Here is a 24656-nt window from a genome sequence, read left to right as displayed (position 1 = left end):
AATCCACCACAATAATCACATCACTGGTTTAGTTCCTGCTGCAAAGAGCACTTATGGACTACTCATAAACCTTTCTGGTTGTGTATTGGGAGCTGAGGAGTGGAGATTATTTTAATGACAGCTGTAAGAATTTTCTTTCTTTTTCCTAGAACAGGTTTAGATATTCCTGTGCCAGTGCAGAAACAGTGGCAAGAGAAGTTACAAGGACAGATAGTGACAGAACAAGGGAGAATGGCTTTAAACTGACAGAGAACAGGGTAAAATTAGATGTTTGGAAGAAATTTTCACTGGGAGGGTGTTGCCCAGAGAAGCTGTGGCTGCCCCATCCCTGCAAGTGTTCAAGGCCAGGTTGATGGGGTTTTGAGCAACCTGATGTAGTAGAAGGTGTCCCTGCTCATTGCTCATAGCAGGGGCAGTGTTTTAGGTTCCTTCCAACCCAAACCAGTTTTAAGATTCTGTGTGTCAGGGAAGTTATGGAGCCTCTCAGTCACTGCATTCTTGACTGTCTGTTTGGCTGAGAGGACATCGCTTAGTTACCATTTTTGAAAATGGGATTTTCTTTAATGTTGGTGGTATAATTTTATTATTGTATGTAAAATATTCAATCTGTTTGCAGGCCTGAGGTGCTTGAGGCAGCTATCAAAGAAAGTTCTGGTAAAAGCTCACGAGGTGAGTATTGCAGCTGCTTAAATTTCCAGATAAAAGTTTATTTCAATGGTTAAATATTAATTATGAGAGCAGCATGGTGTTAATAAATTCCTGAAAGATTTATTCTACATTGCAGTTGCTTGGTTTGTTTGTTTTTAAGATGGGATAAGCACTTACCAGTTGCAGTTTAAATATAGCTCTAACAAGGCAGTATTAATTTTTTTAAGTTATTCACAAATAATTGTGCCTCTAATGTATTCTTTACTACATTCAATCAAAATGTAGACAGTAATGTAGGATTCACAGGAGTTATTCAGGTCTAGAGATAAATTACTTACTCCTAGTATGTAGATCATCTAAATGACACAGGCACCAGAGACAGGAGTGCAAATAGCCAGTAGAAAATTGTGTCAGGCAGGTAGGTCATGGAATAAATGCTCCCATTTTGAAACTGAAACTAGGTCCTCTTTGAAAACTTTGCCAATATTTGTTGTTTTGCAATATTTTCTTTATAGATGAGACTGAAGATTTTGAGCTCTCTATAAATGTTTTCTAAATTAATCCTCTTAGGAAAAAATAATTCCTCCAGTAATGCCAATACAGCAAGGACCACAGAAAACACAGTGAAAACAGCTGAACGTATTGAAGACCTAAACATTGTTAAAGTAACCATAAAAGGTGTGTATACTGGCTGGTTTCACATCATAATGCTTGTGCTTATATTCTTCATGATACCTGCTTAGTTTGATATTTTCCTGCAGTCAGGCTGGTTTGCTGAAATACAAGTACAGTCAGGAAAGAACACAAGTTAGCTTTTGGTTTTGCTGAGATGTTAAATATTATCTAACACTCATTAATTTAATATCTCACCAGTGACATCTCTAGAATAAGACTGTTCTATAAGCCTCCTGTTAAGAAGTATCCACATTTTTATGATGCAATAAATTAAACATTGACTTGCAATTCTTGGTAGCTTCCAGATGACAGTACTTGAACTGAATTCAATGACCATGGAGGATGAACTGCTTTGTCTTAACACCAATTACTGCTTTTCTTGTTGCATGCTATGGCCATCTACTGAATGATCAATTTGCTTTTAGCTTTACATACCATTCTATGTTCCATAAGAGAGTAAAATACAATTTGTTGGTTTCAATTGCTTTACAAAATCATCTGTAGATATTTCTAGATTCATTCCTGGAAGTGTTCAGGGCCAGGTTGAGTGGGGCTTGGAGCAGCCTGGTCCAGTGGAAGGTGTCCCTGCCCATGGCAGGGGATTGGAACTGGATGATCTTTAAGGTCTCTTCCAAACCAAACCATTCTAGGATTCTGTAATTTCTTAGCAACCATCTACTTGTGCGTATTTCTACAATTCAGTGTCACAACTAAAATGAGGAACAAAGACAGTCCTTGTTTAGGAGCTCTTGGGTATACCTGCTTTGAGTAAACATGCAGAGATAAACAAGCTTCAGGGGGGGAAATCTGTGCTTAATTCTCATGCTGTTCTCACAATTTCTTCCAGATAATGAAAATGAGCGACTGCCAAAAGCAGAAAATGCCAGACAATTGAGAGAGCAAGTAAATGATCTTTTTAGCCAGAAATTTGGTAATTGCTTCTTACTCCCCATTTTTATATAGGTGTGAGTGCAATTAATGTTATTCATACTGCAGTTAGTGAATGAATATTCACTCAAAGTGAATTATATATATGATCATTAATATTTGAGAATTGTATATGAATGTTGTGCTTTGACTACAAAAAGAATCTTTTGTAAGTGATGTAGATAGTTTGATGTTTTAAACAAAGTCCTAAGGGTCTGGATTGCTTCATGGTTCACCTTTTCTTTTCCTTTTTTCTGTGTCAGCATGGATGAAGTATTTATTTTGCTGGCAGCCCATGGTTCTTTTCAGGGTTTCATAATCCTGACCTCTTAATACTTGGGATTAGAGTAATTTTAAAAATGCAGTTTAACCCTTTTGCTGTGTATAGTTTTGTCTGTTTTTGTACTTTGCATTGTACAATAGCAGTGACCTGGGTCTCCTTACCTGAAATTCCTTCACTTGTGCTGCATTGAATTGCTTTCATAGCATTGCAGGAAATGCTTTGTTTTCCTTCATGTAGCTATTTCCTTTAATATCCTGTTCTCTGAGAGGAGAGTCTGTGTTCTTCATATGCTGAGCTGTCAGAGTTGGAGCTGTGACCAATGCTCTCATAGTCATGTTCATGAGTGTAATCCAGAACCTCATTTCTAACACTGTAATTGTTTCATTGTCAAGTGAATTTTCAGAGTTTCAGATCTGATAGAAAGCATGGTTTGAATTTTGTTTCTTAATCCTTTGAGGATTTTCTTACACTTTTTCTTCAGTGTAATCAGAAATACTGTGGGTTTGAAAATAAACACAACCTCTCTCCCTTAGGTGAAGCCACTGGTATGAATTTTCCTGTGAAAGTTCCATACAGAAAAATCACTAACAACCCTGGCTGTGTGTTGGTGGATGGAATGCCTCCAGGTGTGGCATTTAAAGCACCCAGTTATCTGGAACTCAGCTCAATGAGGAAGATTTTGGATTCAGCAGAGTCTATCAAGTTCACTGTCATTAAGTATGTAGTTGCCATTAATTACATTATGAGTACAGCCCCATAGCTGGAATAAATGTGAGAGAATAGAAGTTGTAGTGCATCTTTAAATAGATGTTGGTTCTTTTTGGATAACATATCAGGTCAAATGAAGCACAGATATTCCTAGCATGAATAAAGGAGGAAATGCCTTATTTGGTATGACAAAAGGCATTTTACCAATACTGCATATTACAGCAAGCTATCTTTTGAGTTCAAATCTAATCATAATATGCTAAAAGGTCCTATAGTTTTCTGAGCCTTGCTCTCTCAGTCATAATATCAAGTTTTGAAACAAGTCCAGAGCTCATTGGTTTCTATTCAATATTTTAAAATACAATATTGTCCAATTATAGTATAAGGGAATTTCATTTCTATCTGTATATCTCCATAGACACACACACATATCCAATGTTAATTTGTATGCATTGAAGCAGAACAGATCAAACTTTGCAATCATTCTAAGGAGGAGTTGAAAATAAAAATTGATATCAGTTTCTGTAACTTCTCAAATCATAGATGACTTCACAGGAGTTTAAAAGCTTCAGTTTATCCTTAGAGAGAAAAATTTCTTAGATTTTACTAAGGAATCTGAATTTTCACCCTTAATCATGACATATTCTAACCAAAAGGACTTCGATGTGTTTTTGAATTGAACCCTGCAGAGGTGATTCCTTGCTAAGTAGCAGTGACCAAGGGAAGGGTTTAGCTCTTCCATACATGTTACATTTTCAAAATGCTAGTTTTGAAGAACCAAAGTCCCCAAGAGCTACTCTTCCTTCTGTTTTACTTGCCTTTCTTATCATGTTTTAGCATGACCTCTGTTATAGAAGGTGTGGGGAGGTTACATTGGGAGGAAACACCATGCAGTGCATTTCAGAATCAGTAATTTTTATATTTTTTTCCAGGCCGTTTCCAGGACTTGTGATTAACAATCGTGAGTATTTTTGAGACCCTGATGACAAATCCATTTTTGTAACCTACCAAGTTTCATTTTCTACATTGTATCTTAGTGGCAGAGGCCCCAAGTTGTTGAGGTCTCTGTATAATTTTGCCTGTGTATTTCTGATTAAGATTTCCTGACTAAACATGGATGTGCAGTTAACTTGAGGGCAGGGGGATAAATTTACATTTAAGCAGCATAAGATTAGCATTGACTTGATATGGAAATGCAAGACTCTGATTTTGTATCTTTCAGCTGCAGAGTCCCAAAGAAATTTAGGATCCTGATTGAGCAGCACACTTATATGAGAGTTGCTGTGTTATAAGTTTAAATCCATCACAGTAGCATTAGTAAGAGCTTTCCAGTAGCTGCACAACCTTGTTCCAGTGAAAAATCTGCATTCTGCTGAAACTATAACATTTTAGAGAGGCAAACTATAGTTAACTGAAGTGCTATGGCAAATCTGGCCCTCACAATGAAATTGTTTGGGGTAGTGGGAAGGAAAGATACAGTATTTTGGTTGCTAAAATAATTGTGGAATGGTATTTCCAGAGAATTCAGTTAGAAATGAAAGAATCCATTGAGCTGGTGTCAGTTCAGCATAAGTTGTCAATGTGTGTTGGGACTGGGGGAGCAGATTGGCCATGGACCACAGGAGGTTTGGGCATTGTCTGTGTCCACTAATTATGATCAAAATGATTATAATTATTTATATATTATATATATATATATATACATGCACACACACAATATATACTATATACACTATGTATATTATATATATTCTATATACTGATGGACACCAAGGTGAATGAGTGACAGGCTCACTAATTATGATCAAAATAATCTTACACTGATGGGTACCAAGGTGAATGATTGAAAGTCTGAGCCAACTGCTTATAAGTGTGGTGTTTTATTCTTCATCTAAAGAACATGTGGAAACTTAAAAGGAAAGTTTTGGTGCTTGCAGGCAAGACAGGGAATGTTTTTCCTCTAACAGAAAGAATTGAACTGCATCTCAGTCACAGTGTTAGTGACCTGTTCATGTGAGAAGTTTCAGGATTTGCAGATTCAAAGGTTTTTCTTGTGTTGCATGTGAACCATTTTCATTGTGAAGTAAAACAATGATCATGTTTAATCTTAGAGCTGCTAGAAGAAGCTGAAGCAGAAGCAGAATCACCAGCAGCACCAGCAGCAGCCACTACCACAGCAGTACTACCAGGTGATGCAGTGTGACACGTGTCCTTGCAGGAGGGTGGGGTATGCCATTCTGCATCTCACTAGCAGATATCATTACTGTCATGTCCTAGGTGTGAGGGGCTCATGATGAGCTATTTCATTCTGAGAAATGAACAGCTGTTAACTTCTATAACTGTTAAACTTTAAATAACTTTATGAGCTGTTAAACATTAGTGGAAAGTGACTCTGCTTTCTTCAAGCTGTGTCATTGGTGTGTTCCTTGATTTGATTTTTACAGAGGATGAGTGAGCTGGAAAGAAGGATTAGTGGGGGCAATGTGTAAAGGCAATTCAGCATCCATTATTAATTTCTGCTTAACTCAAATGTGAGCATGTCTGCATGTACAGCCAAGTGAAGTTTGCCTGCCCAGCTGGCAGAGGGGTCTGGGTGGAGTTTCTGCCCTCTGCCAAGCTCTGTAACCTGCTAGGCTGCATCTGGGACTGCAGTCTTAGTCTGAACAGAGAAATTAGCTTTGGGCTGTGAATTAACTAAGGAAATGTGGTTGGGCAACTTCACTTTGATCCAATACAGCTTTTAAATGTTCATACACCTTTTAAAAATATGTATGCTAAGTTGGTGTAGTGTGGAGAAAACTTCTGCAATTGACTGAATAAATTGTTACACAAAGAAACTGGGAAAACAAGAGAAAACATCTGATAAACATTTTAAGAGTAAGGGACACATGTATGATGAAAATTATTATCAAGGAAGCTGCTGGTTCCTCTGTTTCCATGTGGAAGTGTGAGAGGGAGGATCAGCTGCTGATGATTTGTGAGCTTGCTCAGTCTGTTGGTTCTTAACATGTGCAGTGTTAAAAAGGATAAATGGTTTTCCCAGAACATGTTCATCTACAATCCATGCAGAGATAGTAGAAAGCTCAGCATGGAATTAAAGCATACTTGTCCTCTGTTATGCACCTTCCCACTGTTCCCCCAAGTGCACAGACTTGCCATCACAGACAGTGCTTAGGAGAAGTTGGGACTCTTTCTTTAAGCTGTTCCAAATTTGGTGTATTCTGTGCAAATGCATTCTGCTGTTCTGGGTCTTGGTGATATGTCTGCCACAGTGAACCATTCTTAGAAGAGAAAGTGTTGCATAGTTGAATGTAATAAATATTTGGGGATATTTTATATTTTTATAAAAAGCTACACAAATTTATCTCGGTCAAAGAGATATGAGTCTGATTGTTTAAGAAAAATTAGATGCTTTTTTGAGGGAAAACTTGATTTCCCTGATCTGATTCATCTTGTTCAAACTGTATTCATATTCATTTGACTGTATTTTTTTTTCATTTAAGAGCCAGCTGAACCAAGCCAAATGGAAGTATCTATAGGAGGTAAGTGTTTGTCTTCAGTTACTATCAAGAAATATTGTTAAGTAATGCTGAACAAAGTTGCATCTGTTTTTAAAGTCAAGTCAATCAAAACCAAGAAGAGGTGTTGTACTGGTTCCTGGCACATGTCCTCATTTATTTATCATGTTGCATGATATTATGATATGCTGCATTAGCAGCAAAAATTACTATTCTAATAATTTTACAAAGGAGTTCTAGGAATTCTTTGTAGTTGGTGAGTCTTGCCTATACATAGGCTCTGAGTGACTTCATATCCTGAATCATGCATTTAGTTATTCAGTGCAGGAGTTTCCACAAGTGATGCTTGCCATCATCAGGAACTCTGAATGCCACACTGGCCTGGATACACTGCTGGGGGCAAGGGAGTGGAGCATTGTTGTTCTTTTAGCACTTAAACTCTAGAAAACATCCAACTTTCCTATTGTCCAAGAATATACTTGGACTGTATCCTTTTCAGATAGAATCACAGACTCATTTAGTTTGGAGAAGCCTTCTAAAAGCATCATCATTACATTACAGTGGAAATGGTAATTTTCACAGAATGAGGTTGCTGTGAATATGCTTTTATTTATTATTATTAGTTTAAAAATATAATGAATGCTTTTCATGTTTTTATAAATTTTTACTTAGGTAAAACAGTAACAGAATTGGTGGAGAAGTTTTCCGCTTTTTCATTCACTCCTAATTTTTTAACAGATAACACAGAAACAGAAGAACAGTTTCAAATAAAGCAAGATGAAGATCTGACGTCATAGACCTCATCAATACTGGGTAAAACAATTTAGTGTTTCTTGAAGTCAACACCTGTCAAGGAGTAATATTTTAATGTTTTTGGCTGGGGAAAGGAGAGATGAAATGTAATGTCACTGTTGAGGTGGTCATGACACAAAGCAGAGACCACAAGCAGTCTCAGTTGGCAACTCTTTATTATTGAACATGGCTGACTTTTATACACTTTCCATTTGTTTATGCTTCTTCTACCCTAACTATTGGCCACAATCAGTCAACATAACACTATTGGTGAAAAGTTACAGTGACTTCAACTAACTTTCTAAAAATGCTTCATCCAGCTGCAAAGTTCTCTTATCTTTCTTCTCTCAGTCTCCTTGGTTACAGCCTTGCAGAGCGCTCCTTATCAGCTTTTTCTTGCTTCTCAGCTTCTCCTTGCTCCTTTAGCTAACAGGCCTGCTGTTAGCCCCTTCCACAGTGCAATACTGAATGTCAGAAGGTGCAGTACTTTAGTTGGGAATTACTTTGTCTCAGTTCTTACCTATAAGATGTCAGATGTTTTGCACTTTCTTATCCAATATAAAGCACACTGTGTTCAAATTTCTGAGGAAGTCCTAGAAAAATGTGGCCTAAAATATGTGATTGAAATCACATATCTCAGAAGAAGAGCAAGTGAAAGCTGAGGGAATTAGTGTTTATGTAAAGCACTGATATGGTTGTGTGAAAAAGCATTATTGTTCTTGGTGATGCACATACATTTCCAAATTGTAATTGAGCAGGAAAGCTCTTCACTATGATTGTCTGAGTATTGTCTGAGCTTGGGACACTCAGTAAAACTATTAACTGTCATGACAAACCAACCTCCTTTAAAAGTTTTCTTTCTTTTCTTTTCATAAATTAAACTTTTATGAAAAGCCTAGTTTCATTTACAATGCCCAAATGTCCAAATCTTTCTCTTACTCTGTTTTTAATGTCACTTGTTCCTAAAAATTATGTTTTTGTGGTGGTGGAGAGCAATGTTAGCAATGCTATCACATCACCAAATCTAAAATGCTGACCCACATGGTTTAGAGTCTCTGTGCTTCATTCAAAGAAAATGGTAGTGCTTCTTTCCATTTCAGCTTTTTTGGTAATACTGAATCCCAAATATCTTCCTCGTTATGCAGCATTTGATGCTTCAGCAATTTGATTTGATTGGTGTAAAGTTAAATGAAGCTTTGGCTGGGGGAGCCTGGAGCCTGTGGGTTTCATTCCTGGCACCAGCTGAGTTTTTGGAGCTGAGGGACAGCCTTGTACAGCATGACCACAGCCCAGGACAATGAAATGATGTGGTGGAAAGCTGCAGGAGCCGACAAACCAGCATCCCAGCTGTGCCCTGAGCACTGCAGGCAGCAATGGTGCTCTTATTAAATCAGTGAATTCTGTGTTTGTGATAAAACTTTGTGGCAGGATAAAATATACTAAAGGAAAAGCTTTGATTCGTCATGGGACACACTGCAGGCAGTGAGAAATAAAAAACATCTCACTTGTCAATTAAAGGTCACAAAAATGTTGTCCAAGCAATGGCTGCACAATTTGATGCTGCAGCAGTTCAGAGTTTTGGATGCTTTAGGCCATCTACTGAATTTGTGCTAAAATAAATATTTGTTCTAAATTCTGACAAGAGACCACTAGAGCACACATTTAATCTCCTATTTATTGAGAGCCATATTCAGTTTCTGCATGTTTGCTGAATCTGTGTTGCAATAGGACACAAAATGAATGACACACACTGAGATGTCCATGGCATAAAAGGCACATTTTTTACCAGATCTTGATATTTATAGAATTCCAAAAGTGACCATGGATTGGAGGATGGAATTGCCACCTCTCCAACCACACTGGTCAAACCAACAGTCCATCAATTCTCTCCTCCTCCAGAAAGGAATGCAAAACAATCATTATTTACATGAAAAGTGCGTGAGAAACTCGCTTACAAAAATGTAAAAATCAGAAGGCTTAGAAGAACTTTAGAAGAACAGGGTGACAAATCTAGGCCTAAAGAACTGGAAAATAGAATACAGACTGCTCGTAGTTGTAATAAGGCACAAGACTTCAATTAAATTAACTTAATTTTTTAAATTTCTCTTTCCCAGCCAGAAGCTGCCTGTTCTGAGAAGAGCCTGCTCGGCCTGTCCAGAGCTTTGTAATATAACTGTATAAGAGAAGTATCTTCTATACAAATCCTTTTGTACTATTATATAGGAATGTCTACTTTTTCAGCAGTTCTGTGAATTGACCTAATAATGACTGTAGATTTGGATTGTATCAGTTTACTTTGGAATATATTTTAAGGACTAAACTTGATGCAGCAATGCTGGGGAGATGGCAGGGATGAAAATCAACAGGAACATAGCTCAGGCTGTATACCTTTTCCAGTAAAGATTAATTTCACTGTACCTGAATGCATTCTAACTTTTGTAATAAAAAAATCCTGCAAAGAGTTCAGTTTGTTTACTTTGGAGAAAAAACCCCTTTACATTAATTTTCAGATGTTACTTTAATGTCTTTTTGGACAACAGTATCTGTATATTTGAATTAATTTTTCCTGTTATATCTATCATATGTTTTTCCTAAATAAAAGATAAAATTATCCACTTGATGGTTAGTGTGCATTAATGAGATAGACTGTGAAATGATCAATATTCCAGTGTGTGGATTAGGAACCAACTGAAATAAAACCCCATAATAGTTTTTTCTGTTAAAGTAGTGAGTCCATGTTATATCAGAGTATCACACAGTTTACATATGATGGGTTTGGTCTTACAGTCCTGCCATGGGCAGTAATTGTGTGGACTTGTGTGAGAGCTTTTCTGCTGAAGGCTGTGGGGGATGCTCTTCTGTTCATTTAGAATAGCTATGGAAACATGCTACAGCCTGCTCTAAGCCCTATTATGTCAAAAATTCAGAATATTCTGTGAATAGAACAAATTAAGTCCTGTGTGGTCCTGGTTATCCACCACAACATGTAAAACATCTTTTTTTTTTTTTTTTTTTTTTTTTTTTTTCAAATTTAACAAGCCATAGGAGATGTACAGTTCTGGCTATATGATAATCTCTAAAAATGCAGATTATTTGCAAAGGTTTCTCTTTTACTGGTGTGAATTTGAGATGATTGCATTATGCCCAAATGGTAAATGATGTTCCCTTATGAAGAAATAAAGACCTTTCTGATTTTTTCAAGACTGTCCATGCAGTTATGTCTTTTACAGGAAATCAAGTAATTCTGTAGGCAGGTAGAACATGTTTGCAGCATGGTTGTGTCCTGCCAGCAGAGAATTAAGGTCCAGTCCTGCTGTTGAGACTGCAATCCAGCTCTGGGTGGGTAATGTGATTGGATCTTTCAGGAAAATTCTGAAGCCTTAAATTCAGTTGAGTGCAGTGTCTGTTCCATGGGAGCAACCTGAAATTCAGCAGGTGAATCCAGAGCAGCACATTTCTGTCATTCTGGAGGTAAGGGAGACCCTACAGGACATCTGCTTGTGTTTCACAACATGCAGATCTAGGTGCTCCCACTTGAATACTGGGCCCTTGTGCTGGTATTGTCAGCAGGGGCAGGGTTAGCTCCAGGCTGAGGCATTTTGGAAAAGCTCATCCTGGTCCTGCCTTCCTTCTCTCCAGTTGGGAGCTGGTGGTGACTGGTGCCTTCCTGCCTCAGCAGACAGCATTCCCAGCCCCATGGAATGAGCCCACTGCTGTACCTGACCTGTTAACCCAGCCACGTGGGCACTGTCCACATTATAACCACCACCACATTTACCTGCTGCTCACTTTGTCACAGACACATTTTATGAAAAATCCTTTCCTTAAGTTTTTGTCTCCTGAGAAGCTGAGAGGCCTCAGGGACAAAATGTAAACATTGATTATCTGCTGCTGTGGAATGCAACAGGTGCATCTGTGGTTGGGCTCATGTGGTTGTTTCTAATTAATGGCCAATCACAGTCAGCTGGCTTGGACACAGAGCCTGTGCCACAAACCTTTGTTATCATTCTTTATTTTTCTGTTCTTAGCTAGCCTTCTGATGAAATCCTTTCTTCTATTATTTTAGTATAGTTTTAATATAATATATATCATAAATAATAAATCAGCCTTCTGAAACATGGAGTCAGATCCTCATCTCTTCCCTCATCCTGGGACCCCTGTGAGCACCATCACACACTTGAACAGACCTGCTGAGCCAGTGAACCTCCAGCAGTAGTTCAGGACCAGGTTTCACACTTGCTTCTGGACATATTTAGAATGGGGAAATGACATAATGCAGCTTTCCCCTGGTTTTAGCTGGCTTGACTTCCCCTTCTGAAAAAGCAGGATGGTTCATCCCTTCTTTACTCACAGCCCTCTTTAGGAGGCACTTTCAGCACAGCCTGCCCAGCTGTCTGCTGCTGGTGGAGTTGTTAGTGCTCACTCAAAATGAGGACAGTGTCACAGCAAAGGAACTGGGAAAATAAATAATTCCAGGGTATTGCCTTGTCAAGTGTGTAACAGCAGAGTGGCTCTACTGGAACTCTCTCTGCAGGAGCTGAAAGAAAAATGAAATGAAAGTGGTCGTAGAGGTTTTGCTGAAAGGATTGGAGTGGGCATTGGCCAGCAGCATGTCCATCTTCAGAGCCATCAGGATTGGCCCTGCTGGACATCTGGCAGCTTTGAGCAGCTTCTCACAGAAGCCACCTCCAGAGCCCCCCTGCTACCAAAAACCAGGCTGTGCAAAACCAAAAGAACTTGGCTTGTTCAGATGGAATGTTCCTCTTCTGAGAATTTTCTTCTAAAATCTTGCTTCTTGACATGTATTAGACATGTGAGACATCTGATGGAAGGCTCAGCAGTGTCTCGCACAGAGTTACAGGTGGTGTTTCACTGTGAACTAATCCTTTACGGTCAGTGGCATCTAAAACCTCTCATTTCTCACATCACAGAATGAGGAATGAGGAAACAGGAAGGAACATGTGAATTGAGTGGTTTCCAGAAATGTACTGTGTGTAATGCAGTTTTAAATTTAGTACAAACAATTGTAATTATGAAATTAGCTATTACGACTAAGTTTATGGTGTTCTGCATGAGCAGCAGTTATCTGGTGACTAACAGAGCAGAATCCAAACAGCTCTGGATGGATGTGGTTGTGTAATAGGCAAGGGACTTCCCTTGCATATAGGAAAGTCCCCCTGTTAATAAGAAACCAAAAGTAAATGACCATTTAGTATTGCACAGCTGCAGGTGCCACACCCAAGTTCCAGGGGAGGGCTACAATTAGTATTTGATGTTTTTAATGTGGCCAGAACAAGCTTTTGTCTTTACAAGCTGACAAGGGCATTGGGGTGATCCTGTGGCGGGGCTTGGTGCTGCTGGTCAGTGGGGAGAGCCCCTGACAGCTCTGCTGTGGTTTGGGGCTGCTGCCTCTGCCTGAGGATCTCTGCTCCTGGCTGAGTGTGGGCTGGGTTTGCTCTAACACCCAGCTCAGGGTGTGAGCTGCCCTGCTGGGGACATTGGCACAGGTTTCCAGAGGGGATGGAGCTGAGTGTTCACAGCTGGCTGGAGCTGGGCTCCTCCAAGGATCCTGTGGAGAGCTCTGTCAGGTACTGCCCAGCTCTGGTGCCACTGTAACTGAGGGTGCCCTTGGTGGGGACAAAAGCACTCCTGGGTGCACCTTTGCTTGCAAGCAGTGTGGAGTTGATCCCTGCAGCTCTCACATCCCTTCAGGTCTTTCTGCTCAGGGCTGAGGATGGAGGAGGACATGAATGCAGCTGGTGCACTGGCATTTCAGAACAGCTTAGCAGGGGACTCTCCTGCTCTCCCAGCAGGACACAGGGTCTGTCTCCAGCCCACTCTGGGGTTTCCCTGTGCCTGGGTCCCCTCCCATTCAGCCCCGTGCCCAGGTAAGGTGGTGAGCAGGGCTGGGACTGACTCAGGTCCTTGGGGGCTCCTCAAGGGAACCTTTTGGTGGCAGATTTTGAAGAAGCTGCAAGTGACTGAAAGGAAATGGTGATGCAAGAGGAGGGTCTCTTGCACACGGAGCCCGTGGCTGCCCCCACCTGCCATTCCCACACACACAGAAGACAGTACTGCCATTCCTGGGGCTCAGGGAGTGCATCACATGCTTCATTCAGCTGTTCCAGCTCTGATAGAGAGGGTGAAGGCACCTCTGGCTGTCACATCCAAGGCACCTGTCCCTGACCCTCTGCTGCAGTACCCTGTGCCATCATGGGGCAGCATCAGCAGCCAGAGGAGTCCTTTGGACACCAGGGCAGCCAGCCTGGCCCTCACCCTTTGTTGCTGTCGAGAGCAGAGACCACAAGCAGTCTCAGTTGGCAACTCTTTATTATTGAACATGGCTGACTTTTATACACTTTCCATTTGTTTATGCTTCTTCTACCCTAACTATTGGCCACAATCAGTCAACATAACACTATTGGTGAAAAGTTACAGTGACTTCAACTAACTTTCTAAAAATGCTTCGTCCAGCTGCAAAGTTCTCTTATCTTTCTTCTCTCAGTCTCCTTGGTTACAGCCTTGCAGAGAGCTCCTTATCAGCTTTTTCTTGCTTCTCAGCTTCTCCTTGCTCCTTTAGCTAACAGGCCTGCTGTTAGCCCCTTCCACAACCCCTCACTGCCTTCTGATTCCAGAGCTCCCTCCAGGTTATCCCCGAGGCCTCCCAGCCCTGGAGCCACTGCAGGGGCTGGGCTGGGCAGCACCGCTCGGTACAAACCACAGCGAGTGCACAGCGACGGGTGCGATTGCAGCGGCAGTTCCGCTTCCCCAGGGCTGCAACAGAGAGCCGAGCTGAGCCAGGGCAGAGGGGAGGGGAGACAGAGCTGAGCCAGGGCAGAGGAGAAGGGAGAGCACCCATTCAGGCAGGAGCAGGGTCCGGAGCAGAGCCCTGCGGGGAGCAGCAGCAATGGGAGACGCCTTCATCCGGCACATCGAACTGCTGGGCTACGAGAAAAGGTTTTTCCCCAGCCAGCACTACGTGAGTACTCAGCAGCGTTCTGGCTTGTGAGGACTGAGGACTGGTCAGGGTTTTTACAAATTTTCTTAGGTAAATGGGACTGAGAGCCTAAATGCTTCCTTTTAAAGGGGTCATGGCTGATAACATGAGGTGCAGGCAGCCAGAGACTAAACTGTCCTGAACACACAAGATTCAGGCACCTCCTTTGCAAGACATTGGCTACTTTGCTCTCTTGGAAAGGGCTTTTTCCTCTTTGTTTCTCACCCACCTGCATGTTTCTGTCCCTTCTCCATCCATTGCAACTCCCCTAGTGCCCAGTTTATTTGCTGGCAAGGCAGAGCTGTTTGCGTTGGGGTGGTGGAAGGAAAACCAATTTTATCTGAAACTGGACCATCCCCAGGGCTCTCTGGGCACAGTGGGGAGTGGTGTCCCACTTGCCTGCAAAACTGCAGCCTCTGCTTTGCTCCTCAGGTCTACATGTTCCTGGTGAAGTGGAATGACCTCTCTGAAAAGGTCGTCTACCGCCGCTTCACTGAGATATACGAGTTCCACGTGAGTCCTCCCAGGACACATGGGCTTGGGGTGGGGAAAAAGGAGGGTGAATGCCATCTGAAACTGCCTCAAAGCAAACCTGGTTCAAAAGAGGCTCCTGGGTCCAGTTCTTGGATCTCTTTTGAAGGTGGGAGCCATTGGCTCTGTGTCCCTGGGCACAGAGTGCTGAGGTGACATGCTGGTGGCAGCAGGGTGAGGAAAGGAGCCAAGCTGGGGGCACAGGAGTGGGTGTCACAGCCTGTTCCCCTGGTGCCATCCTCACTGTTGTGCCTGGCTCTGCTCTGCAGAAAGCGCTGAAGGAGATGTTCCCCATTGAATCCGGGGACATCAACATAGAGAACCGGATCATCCCGCACTTGCCAGGTGAGGGGCAAGCACCGTGGCTGGGGGTGAATAAAAATTGCAGCTAGCTGGGAAATTCCCTGGTGGCTTGAGCTGTGCTGGCTGCCTCCCAGACAGGTGGGTGGTGCAGTATTTCCTGTACACCAGGCTTGAAAGCAAAACCCCAGAAAGATGTGAGCAGTGGCAGTGGTTCTTCCCAACACTCAGCAGCCCTGCAGACCCCATCCTTGCTCTCTAAGGCACCCCAGAAGCAGATCCAAAAGAATCAGCTGTGACCCCTTTGATTCCTGGCTGGTACAAAGTGTCTGGCTTTGGGGAGGCTGAACTGAGTGGAGCTGAGCTGAGCCCTCTTTTGGTGACACCATCACTGGTGTTGGCTTACTGCCCCTGTGGCAACACAGATACTTTGTAAGAGGAAGCAATGCAATATGTCTTCAATGACAGAGAATGAACTCCTGATCCCAACAGCTGATGTTTTGTCTCTAAGCAAGGTGCATGTCAGAAAACTTCCCCATTTTGTTTAATTTCCTGCTTTAAAGGAAGCAGAAGGGAGTCTGAAAAAGAGCTGCAGTTGTGGTCAGCATCTCTGGAGGAGGAATAAGCCTGCACTATGCAGCAGTGTGGGTGCCAGTCAGCTGGACTAACACCAACCACCATGCTGTGCCTCTTTCAACATGCTGGGGCTGGTCAAAGCACCCTTATTCCATCTGGGGAACTGGGAGCACTGAGGACCAGACAGATGTCAGACTGCTGGGGGGCATGGGGTGCCACTGACCACACAAAGGCATCTCCATCATGTGGTTCAGCACTGCTTGGGGTCAGGATTGCCAGCAGTATTTTACAGCTCTGGAGTCAAGAACACCATAAGCAAGGGGATGGGAGGATAAATATGTCTCCTCTGACTGCAGGCGCGTCCCCTGAGCCCCTCTTGGTGCCCTGGTGCATCTGCTGTATTTGTGGCCAGCAATTGGGCTTAGTCTGAACACACATGTAGGAGTTACCCTAAAAATGAAATAGGGTCAAACAGGATCACTGCTGGGCCTGCAAGAGCTGTGCCCCCACAAAGCTTCACCTTATTGGCACAATGCAGCCATGCAGCACCTTGGGGCCAGACCCACTTGTTTGCAGGGCAGAATTAATGATTCAGAGCAGTGTGCTTGGGAAAGTATTTAAAACAAAGCGTTCTGTCTGCTTTTTCTGAGCCCTTTTCCCTCTCCCCCAGCCCCAAAGTGGTTTGATGGGCAGCGCTCAACTCAGAACAGGCAGGGCACGCTGGCTGAGTACTGCTACACTCTGGTCAACCTGCCCCACAAGATCTCCCGGTGCCTGCACGTGGTCAACTTCTTCAAAGTCCGTCATGATGACATGAACCCTGTCACAGACAGCCAGTGAGTCCTGCTGCCTGCTATTTTGAGGGAAATCCTGCATTCCTGGCCCTGGATGCTGGCAGGAGCCTGCAGGGAGGGTGCTGATGGATAGGGCTGGTTGGCATTGAGCTGCCTTTGCTCTGACCTGTCTAGGATCAAGAAGCCTGAGGTCTTCCTCCTGCCAAAGGATTCCAAGAAAAACCTTACAGGTAAGAGGGCTGCAAAGTGGCTGCCTCAACAGCAGTGAAGCCTGGGGATAGAGTTCTCATTCCATGGTAGATTCCCTCACTAAGAACATGGTTGCTATACCAGACCTGCAGCTGCAGTGAAGCCAAATCCTTGTGGGGAGTAAGTTATTGTCCTGAAATCCAACTGATTTGGGGCTAAAAGAGGCTGGGAGGGCACTTTGGGCTGTCCTGGGGCTGCTTTTGGCCTGCCTGGAACAGGGCTGGGGGCTGGAGGAGGGAACATGTGTCACTTCTCTCATGCAGACATCACGGGCCCCATTGTCCTGCAAACGTACCGAGCCATCGCCGACTATGAAAAGAGCTCCACATCTGAGATGGCTCTCAAGGCTGGGGACATGGTGGATGTTGTGGAGAAGAGTGAGAATGGTATGTGTCCATCCCCCTGGAGAGCCCCTGAGGGCCAGCCCAGTCCCTGCCACAACTTCAGCAGGAATGAGTACTGCCCTTGCATCCAAACACAGCGTGTGAGCCAGCTATGGCAGTGAGGGCTGAGCATGAGGGGCAGTTCTAGGAAACTGTGCAACACCCTGGCCATGCCTCAGCCTGTGAGGATTCCTGCCCACAGGAGCAGGATCAACTGGTCAAGTTCTCTGGTTGCACCATGTCACAGAGACTGGCCCCAGCACTGTCCCTTTGGTCTGGGACACAGAGATGCCTGCACCTGCCCTGGCCAGGACAGACCTGGTGCCAGTCCCCAAACACTCTCCGCTCTTGCCCATGGCTGCTTTCTTTGCAGGCTGGTGGTTTTGTCAGCTGAAGAATAAACGAGGCTGGGTACCTGCTGCCTATCTGGAGCCACTGGATGGTCCTGATGAGTCTGAAGATCAGGAGCCTAACTATGCAGGTAACATGTTGGTGTGACCAGTGTGTGTGTGTGTGTCAGAGCACAGCCTGCTGCAGCTCTCCACTGTGATGGCTCACTGCAAAGCTGGGCAATTCAGACTGAGCAGGATCACTGGGAATGGAGATGCTGCTGTAGGAAATGCCAGGAAGGATAAATCTCATGGCTTGGGGCCTCAGTGTCAACCTTGGGAGCTTCCCATGACTTGCAACTCGGCATTAGATTTGTGTTTTGGCTGATCTTTACCCAGTGGCCATGATGAGCTGGCTGAGGTGCTGGGTTAGTAGAACAGCATAGTGCAGCAACAAAATCAGACACAGGCATTCACAGTGCTCCACCTCTGAGCTGTCCTTATCAGGGCCTGGCCCTGCTCCCTGTCCCCTCACTGCCCTGCCATGACAGCAGGGTTTATCACGTGGAGCAGGGGAAGGATCCTGCAGACTTGTGCCAATTGCTCAACAGGCTTCAGCTTTGGGGGTTTCACAACACTGGAAAAGGCTCTATTAGCACAACACTTCCTTCTGCCTTATTTCACCACCTGAATTCTGAGCACACTTTCAAGCAGAGATAGGAGTGCTTCCTCTGCTTGCATCCAAAAGTTTTTTTATGGAGAGATGGTGGAGGGGCTGAGATGAGCCATGGGCAATGACAAGACTGGGGGAAGTCTGAATCCAAACCTCAAGCACTCTGAGTCTTGCCTAAAATTAGGGTGCCTCCTTATGCTCTGGTGCCCCCTCAGTGGCTGGGGAGGTTCAGCCCCATCCCTGAGGTGTCAGCACAGGATCCACCATCCCCATTTCATGTGTAGGTGAAGCGTATGTGGTCCAGAAAAGCTACACTGCTGTGGAGGAGGATGAGCTGACCCTCAAGGAGGGTGACACCATTGAAGTCATCCACAAGCTCCTGGATGGCTGGTGGGTCATCAGGTGAGAGATGCCATGAAGAGCTCATGTGAGGAGCACTCAGGGAGAGGGAAGGGACATCCATGGTGCTCCCCATCAGGGCTCTGAAAGCCTTGGTGTCCTTGGTGCCACTGCCCAGCACTTCCTTTGGCAGGGCTGCTCCTCAGAGTCTGTTCTTTGCCAAATCTTAAATATTTCAGCTGGAAATTCCTCTCCTGAGGGCTTCAGAAATATCCAATAAGGTGGCAGATGGGAAAAAAATATGTATCTGTTATTTTGCCTCTAATTGTTCTGGTACATTTTGCTTTGCAAAACCTCAACTTTCACTCCAGCTGCAAGGAACATTTGAGGTAACATGGCACCAGCAAGGGACAGGCATGAACCACGACTCATGGAATGTCCTGAGTGGGAAGAGTTCAAGGCCAGGCTGGATGGAGCTTGGAAAAACCTATTCTAGGGGAAGGTCCCTGCCTGTGGAAGGGGGTTGGAATGAGGTCCTTTAAGGTCCCCTCTAACCAAACCATGCTGGGACTCTGTGACCACCCATAAGAATGATCCAATCTCTCTCCTGGAGGAGGTTGTTGAGAGCCACGACTGCCAGTGATGTTGCTTTGTGTTGCAGGAAGGATGAAACCACAGGTTATTACCCCTCCATGTACCTGCAGAAAGCTGGGGAGGTGAACACCTCTGTGAAGAGTGAGCTGAGGAACCGGGGTGCTCCTCCACGGAGGTAGGAGAAGCTCTGCATAGAGGGCATAAGAACATCCCCTCTTCCTTGAGGGAGATGAAATTAAACGAGACAGGTGTTGTGGTGTCACCTGCTTGCCTGTCCGTGAGGAACTGCCTGGAGAAATGTGAGCAGGGCACAGACAGAGCAGGGCTGTCCTCCCACCAGCTCTGCTCCCCAGCTACCACAGGCATTGCTGATGCAGGGCTCCAGGATCCTTGCTCCAACAGGTGAAATGTTGGGACAAGGAGGACAAGGACATGTAACAAGGAGAAATATACCCATCAGGTGTATTTCTCCTTGTCCTTCTGCAAAGTTTCTTTTCTGGGCTAATCTTGTTTAAGTTTTAAATTGGCCATTTTCTTACTTCCTAAGTGTGTGCACTGAATCTTTCAGAGGCAAGGAGAGATTGGACTAAATTGAGCTGCCAAGTGGCCTAATCTAATGGGAGGATTTGAGCTAATGCAAGGGGTTTTATTTTGATTAAAAAGATAAAAAGCACAAATAACTCATGAATTCCAGTGCAAAGAGAATGGCTAAAACGGGCAGAATTTGCTGCTATCTCTTTTCTCTGCAAGATGACATGTCAGGCCTGCTATGAAATCTCTCCAAACCCAGTTTTGCTGGAGCATGGATTGAGTGTGAGACAGTGTAAAATGGTCCAGATCCACCTGTTTGGCCACAGAGTTGTTTGCTGGTAGCCTTGGGGGAGATGAGGTGGCCTGTTCCAAGGACAGTGGCTTGTCCCCTGCCATTGTGACTGCTGCCTCCGTGGCACTGGCAGCCAGGCCAAGCCTGTTGTGAGTGTGGTGACCTGTTAAGGGCAAGAGCTTTGCTATGACATGGGGGATGTGCTCACACCAGCAAGGAGCTGAAGGCAGAGAGACACATTTCTTTGAGAAGAGCAGGAGGATGATGCCATGGGGTGGACATCAGGAGCCACCTCACTCCTGCCATGGTACTGGAGACAAAGCAGGGCCCCTGTCTGCCTGCCCAGGGACAGTCCCCAGTGCTGGGGTTTCCCCTGCAGCAGCCTCAGGCTGCTCAGCCTTTCACTTCTCTCAGGAGCTTCTCTCCTGTGGGTTGAACACTGCACATCTGGTGCACACTGACACATGCCCCATTCTCCATTCCCCTGTATCTCACCCTTGAGCCTCGAGGAGCCATGCAAAGCTTGGGGGTTGAACACTGCACATCTGGGTGCACACTGACACATGCCCCATTCTCCATTCCCCTGTATCTCACCCTTGAGCCTCGAGGAGCCATGCAAAGCTTGGGGGTTGAACACTGCACATCTGGGTGCACACTGACACATGCCCCATTCTCCATTCCCCTGTATCTCACCCTTGAGCCTCGAGGAGCCATGCCAAGCCCCACACCAAGGACCTGAATTTTGTGCCCAGGATAGGTCCTGTATGTTCATTCTTCAAAGAGCTATAGATCACTTCTGAGGCATTCCTGGATAACCCTCATGCCCATCTCATCCTTCCAGCCATATCTTCCTCACCAATCCCTATCATTACTTTCCAGACTTGTGCTCAGGGTTCACCCTTCAGTGTTTGCTTGCAGAGCACCATCCAGCTGCCTCAGCACACATCATGGATTGTGGCTCACTGATGGCTGCCCCCAACGGCTGGCATCCACCAGGCAGAACCCAAAAGCAGAAATTGGGGTTTGGGTGAAGCACAGGAGGAAGTGTGGGGAAAGGAGGTGTGTGGTGTGACAGCTGCCAGCATGAAAACTGAAAGTTTTGTTTCTCACTCTTTGCAGATCCACCATCCGAAATGTGAAGAGCATCCACAAGCAGAGCCGGAAGCAAATCAGCCAGGAGACCTACAGGAGGAACAGCAAGAAGTACATCCAGAACCAGAGGAAACTGCGTGGAAATTCCCAGAGCAAGGCCAATGTCATCAGTAAGCCTCAATGGAACTGGAATCCTGCAGCATGACCCGTGCCCCCCACCAGGGCTGGCAGCTGCAGCAGGATGGCACACTGAGGTCACACCATGCCCATGGGGAATGTCTGTGCAGGGAGGTGTTTCTTTCAAGGGGTTTTCTTACCCCTGGCTATAGGTCAGACAGAGCAGAATATGGTCCTGGAAGGAGGTCAGCCCACATTTGGGATCAGTGCTTTCCTTTGTGCACCCAACCTCTCCCATGCTGCCATTACCACTGCAATTGCCACGTGTGTTAGCTGTCAGCAGAGCCCCCACAAGGAAGTGTTACATGAAGAATCATAGAATTATAGAATTTGGTTTTGGTAGGAAGGGACCTTAAAGACCAGTTCGTTCTAAGCTTCCACTTGATCAGGTTGCTCCAAGCCTCATCCAACCTAGCCTTGGACACTTCCAGGCACAGGGCAGGCACAGTTGCTTTGGGCAACCTGTGCCTCATTACCTTCTAAGAAAATAATTTTTTCCTAATATTTAATCTAACCCTGGCCTCTGACAGTGTGAAGCCACTTCCCCTTGTCCTACCAGTTCAGGCCCTTGTAAAGACCATCTCTTCATGAAGGAGAGAGGCAGTCATTGAGGCATACCCTTTAGATCTGCCAGTCCCCATGCAGTATCTGTGACCTTCCCAGAGCTAAAGATGGGCAGACCTCATGCAGACCTAAAGACAGGCTTTCCCTGAGCACAGCTGCCAGCTGGGCACTGGTGGGCACCTCCTGACACCATGACCTGCAGGAAGACCCATACATGCAGCAGGGACAGGAGGAGAGGCAGAAGCTTTGGTGGCAGTGATGTAGGAAGCTGCTTATTGTTCGTGAGGGTGATGTTTGGTGCAGAGCTCTGACCCATCTGTACATCTTTTTTACTTGCAGTTGAGAAAAATGAGCCAGAGGACAACAAGCCCAAGGCTCAACCTGCTGTCCCTCCCCGTCCCAGCAAGGACCTCATCCTGAACCGCTGCACTGAGAGCACATGGAGGAAGATCCTGTGAGGATCCTGTGAGCCCCCACACCAGCCACCCAAAGCTTCATCTCCTGCAGCGCCTGTGCAGCTGGGGCTCGGAGCTGGAGCAGGGATCCAGGTGGCTCTGGCAGCCACCTCAGGCCAGGGAGCTGCGGCCATGTCAGCCCAGCCCAGTGCCCATCCTCATCCTCCACCTCAGCCAGCCCACGGTGTGCTGATAGCACTTTGAGGAGGGACCAGCCCTGCCCTACCAGCTCCTTACAAGCACCAAGTCCTCATCTCTACATGCCTTTCTATTCCCTCTTCGTATTTTGAATTATTTTTGTGGCTTTCATCAATAAAGGAGAGACACTTGATAGACCCTGAGGAGCAGTGTGGACATGGTGGCAGGAAAGGTGTTATAAGTAAGAAGCTTGACTAGGCCAATATTCAAGCAGCAATCAATTTATAATTAATATGGTCAAGTATGAGCAATACAGCGCTGGGGAAGTTTTCTCTCCAACTGCAATACAGCAGTGGGGGAAGTTTTCCCTCCAACTGCACACCGATAGTTGAGGGTTATAGGTATTTATAGGGGTACTCATCAGCTTTCTCAGCAGTTTCTATTCCAATTTTTACTCATCAGCAGTTTCGATTCCCAATTTTTACGTCACAATTCTATACCTATTGTGGTTTAGTTTTTCTCAGGATGTTTCCCAACAGGAGTATCCCCAGATGGTGATGGTCCAGTTTCCGAAAGAAGGAAGACGAATCCCATCTGGTGAAGTCCAGCTCCCTAGATGTGGGTCCAACTTTTAATTGCAAGGACTACAAATCTCATAACAGTGATGTCCAGCTTGGTTGAAACTATAAATCCTTGAACTGATGTTCATCTTCCTTTCTTAAGCTGTTTTTCTCTGTTTTGTTAGAGCCTGAGATAAGCATGTTTCCTTTATATATATTCCAAAGCTATGGTTTCAAGGATACAAGCAATATTCTAAAATTACACTTCAAAAAGTTATTATTGCAAAACTCTTTAAGGCTTAACTACAAGCAAAGAGCAACATCCTTAATGCTTTAATTCAAATGCTTCTGAATCAGCTAAGGTTAATTGCATACAAAAGATAGGTTCAAAGGCCTTCTTCCATGCTTTACTTTCTTCAGTTATTATTAGAATTCATCTTTATAACTGTCCCATGGTCAGTCTCCACACATATTACAATCACAAATACACACATTGCCTGTATGTACCTGACACCAAACGCAGCTCTCTATTTCACAGTCCAGGTGGAGATTGGGCAAGGCACTCTTGCAAGAGATGAGTGCAGTGAGGAAATTTATCTGGGGGGATGAAAGGACTCACTCGAGAGGACAGTGAGGGCTCAGTGCTGAGACAGGGCTGCCTCACACGGAGTTTCATTCTGCGTTTGGTTACTGCCCCAGCCAACGCTGCCATTGCTGTGCCAGCCAGGGCTGCCTTTATTTGGGATGGCGCTGGGTCGACCTGTAGGTTTGTGCCTGGGTGTTTTAGTTTTGGTTGTCTGGGGCTGGGTCTAAACCCACACTGGGCTCTGGGGATGTGTCTATGTGAAAAATGCATGTATTTTATGATTGGCTTTTCGCAAATATTAAAATGAATACTATATGTGTTGTGTTAGAAAGTAATGCTGTATTAATTCTCTCAGGCACTGTGTTAAATATAGTTTTAGGTTATAGAAATTGCTAAAATAGAAACGATGCTATGTGAGATACTTTTTTTAAAGAAAGGACTCGCAGCGAGATAGCAGCCACAGGACACTTAAATCTTTCAGAGGAAGAGAATTTATTGCCTTCATATCAGAAGAAACGAACTTCTTTCTGCCTCGAAGGCGCTGTTAAGATTAGAGGGAAGAAGTTGATGAAGACTAGACAGAATTTTGTGTTTGAATGGAATTTATGCATTATGTATGAAGTGTATGAATATGCAACAGGCTATTGTTCTTAAGGGTTAATCTTTTTTTAACGGGTGTCTTTTTTCGGGCTCGTGATGCCTAGAAAGAGGTACCAGACGTCTGTAACACTTTGCTTTTATTGCTTCATATTGTCTTAATTCAATTTGTCTAAATCGTTATTACTCTAATTGTGTTACTATTCTTTTTAACTATTTTATTACTATTAAACTTTTAAAAATTTTAAAAACAAGTGATTAGCGTTTTTCACATTAGATTTAGGCTTAGATCGGGGTGTAGGTTTAGGCGTGACTTTGGGCCGGGCTGTAGGCTCACGCCTGGCTCTA

The 24656-nt window shown here is 44.4% G+C and overlaps 2 protein-coding genes across 10 annotated transcripts in view; both read left to right on the top strand.

Moving 5' to 3' along the window:
* Positions 1-10169, top strand: part of GTF2I (general transcription factor IIi) — a 70704-nt gene extending 60535 nt beyond the window's left edge. For 8 of the 9 annotated variants that reach the window (XM_059486867.1, XM_059486868.1, XM_059486872.1 and 5 more), the window contains 9 exons: positions 617-669; positions 1219-1326; positions 2171-2254; positions 3067-3250; positions 4174-4202; positions 5353-5430; positions 6745-6783; positions 7498-7572; positions 9666-10169. In XM_059486867.1, coding sequence (XP_059342850.1) covers positions 617-669; positions 1219-1326; positions 2171-2254; positions 3067-3250; positions 4174-4202; positions 5353-5430; positions 6745-6783; positions 7498-7556 — 634 coding nt within the window. In that variant the 3' untranslated portion in view covers positions 7557-7572; positions 9666-10169. Of the gene's footprint in view, positions 1-616; positions 670-1163; positions 1327-2170; positions 2255-3066; positions 3251-4173; positions 4203-5352; positions 5431-6744; positions 6784-7497; positions 7573-9665 lie in introns of those variants that run through there. The other variant, XM_059486873.1, reaches the window with a different exon arrangement.
* A 4182-nt stretch (positions 10170-14351) lies between these two features.
* On the top strand, positions 14352-24562 carry NCF1 (neutrophil cytosolic factor 1). The gene is made up of 11 exons (XM_059486917.1): positions 14352-14530; positions 14981-15061; positions 15349-15424; positions 16626-16791; positions 16924-16979; positions 17262-17384; positions 17755-17862; positions 18668-18785; positions 19384-19491; positions 21259-21401; positions 22312-24562. The coding sequence occupies exons 1-11, from the start codon at positions 14459-14461 to the stop codon at positions 22428-22430; spliced, it is 1170 nt and encodes a 389-aa protein (XP_059342900.1). The 5' UTR covers positions 14352-14458; the 3' UTR covers positions 22431-24562.
* Positions 24563-24656: the final 94 nt, after the last annotated feature.

This window comes from Ammospiza nelsoni, chromosome 21, assembly GCF_027579445.1.
Source record: "Ammospiza nelsoni isolate bAmmNel1 chromosome 21, bAmmNel1.pri, whole genome shotgun sequence".
NCBI lineage: Eukaryota > Metazoa > Chordata > Aves > Passeriformes > Passerellidae > Ammospiza > Ammospiza nelsoni.
The sequence above is the reverse complement of the archived record's forward strand: the minus strand, read 5'-3'. Positions and strand labels throughout refer to the sequence as shown.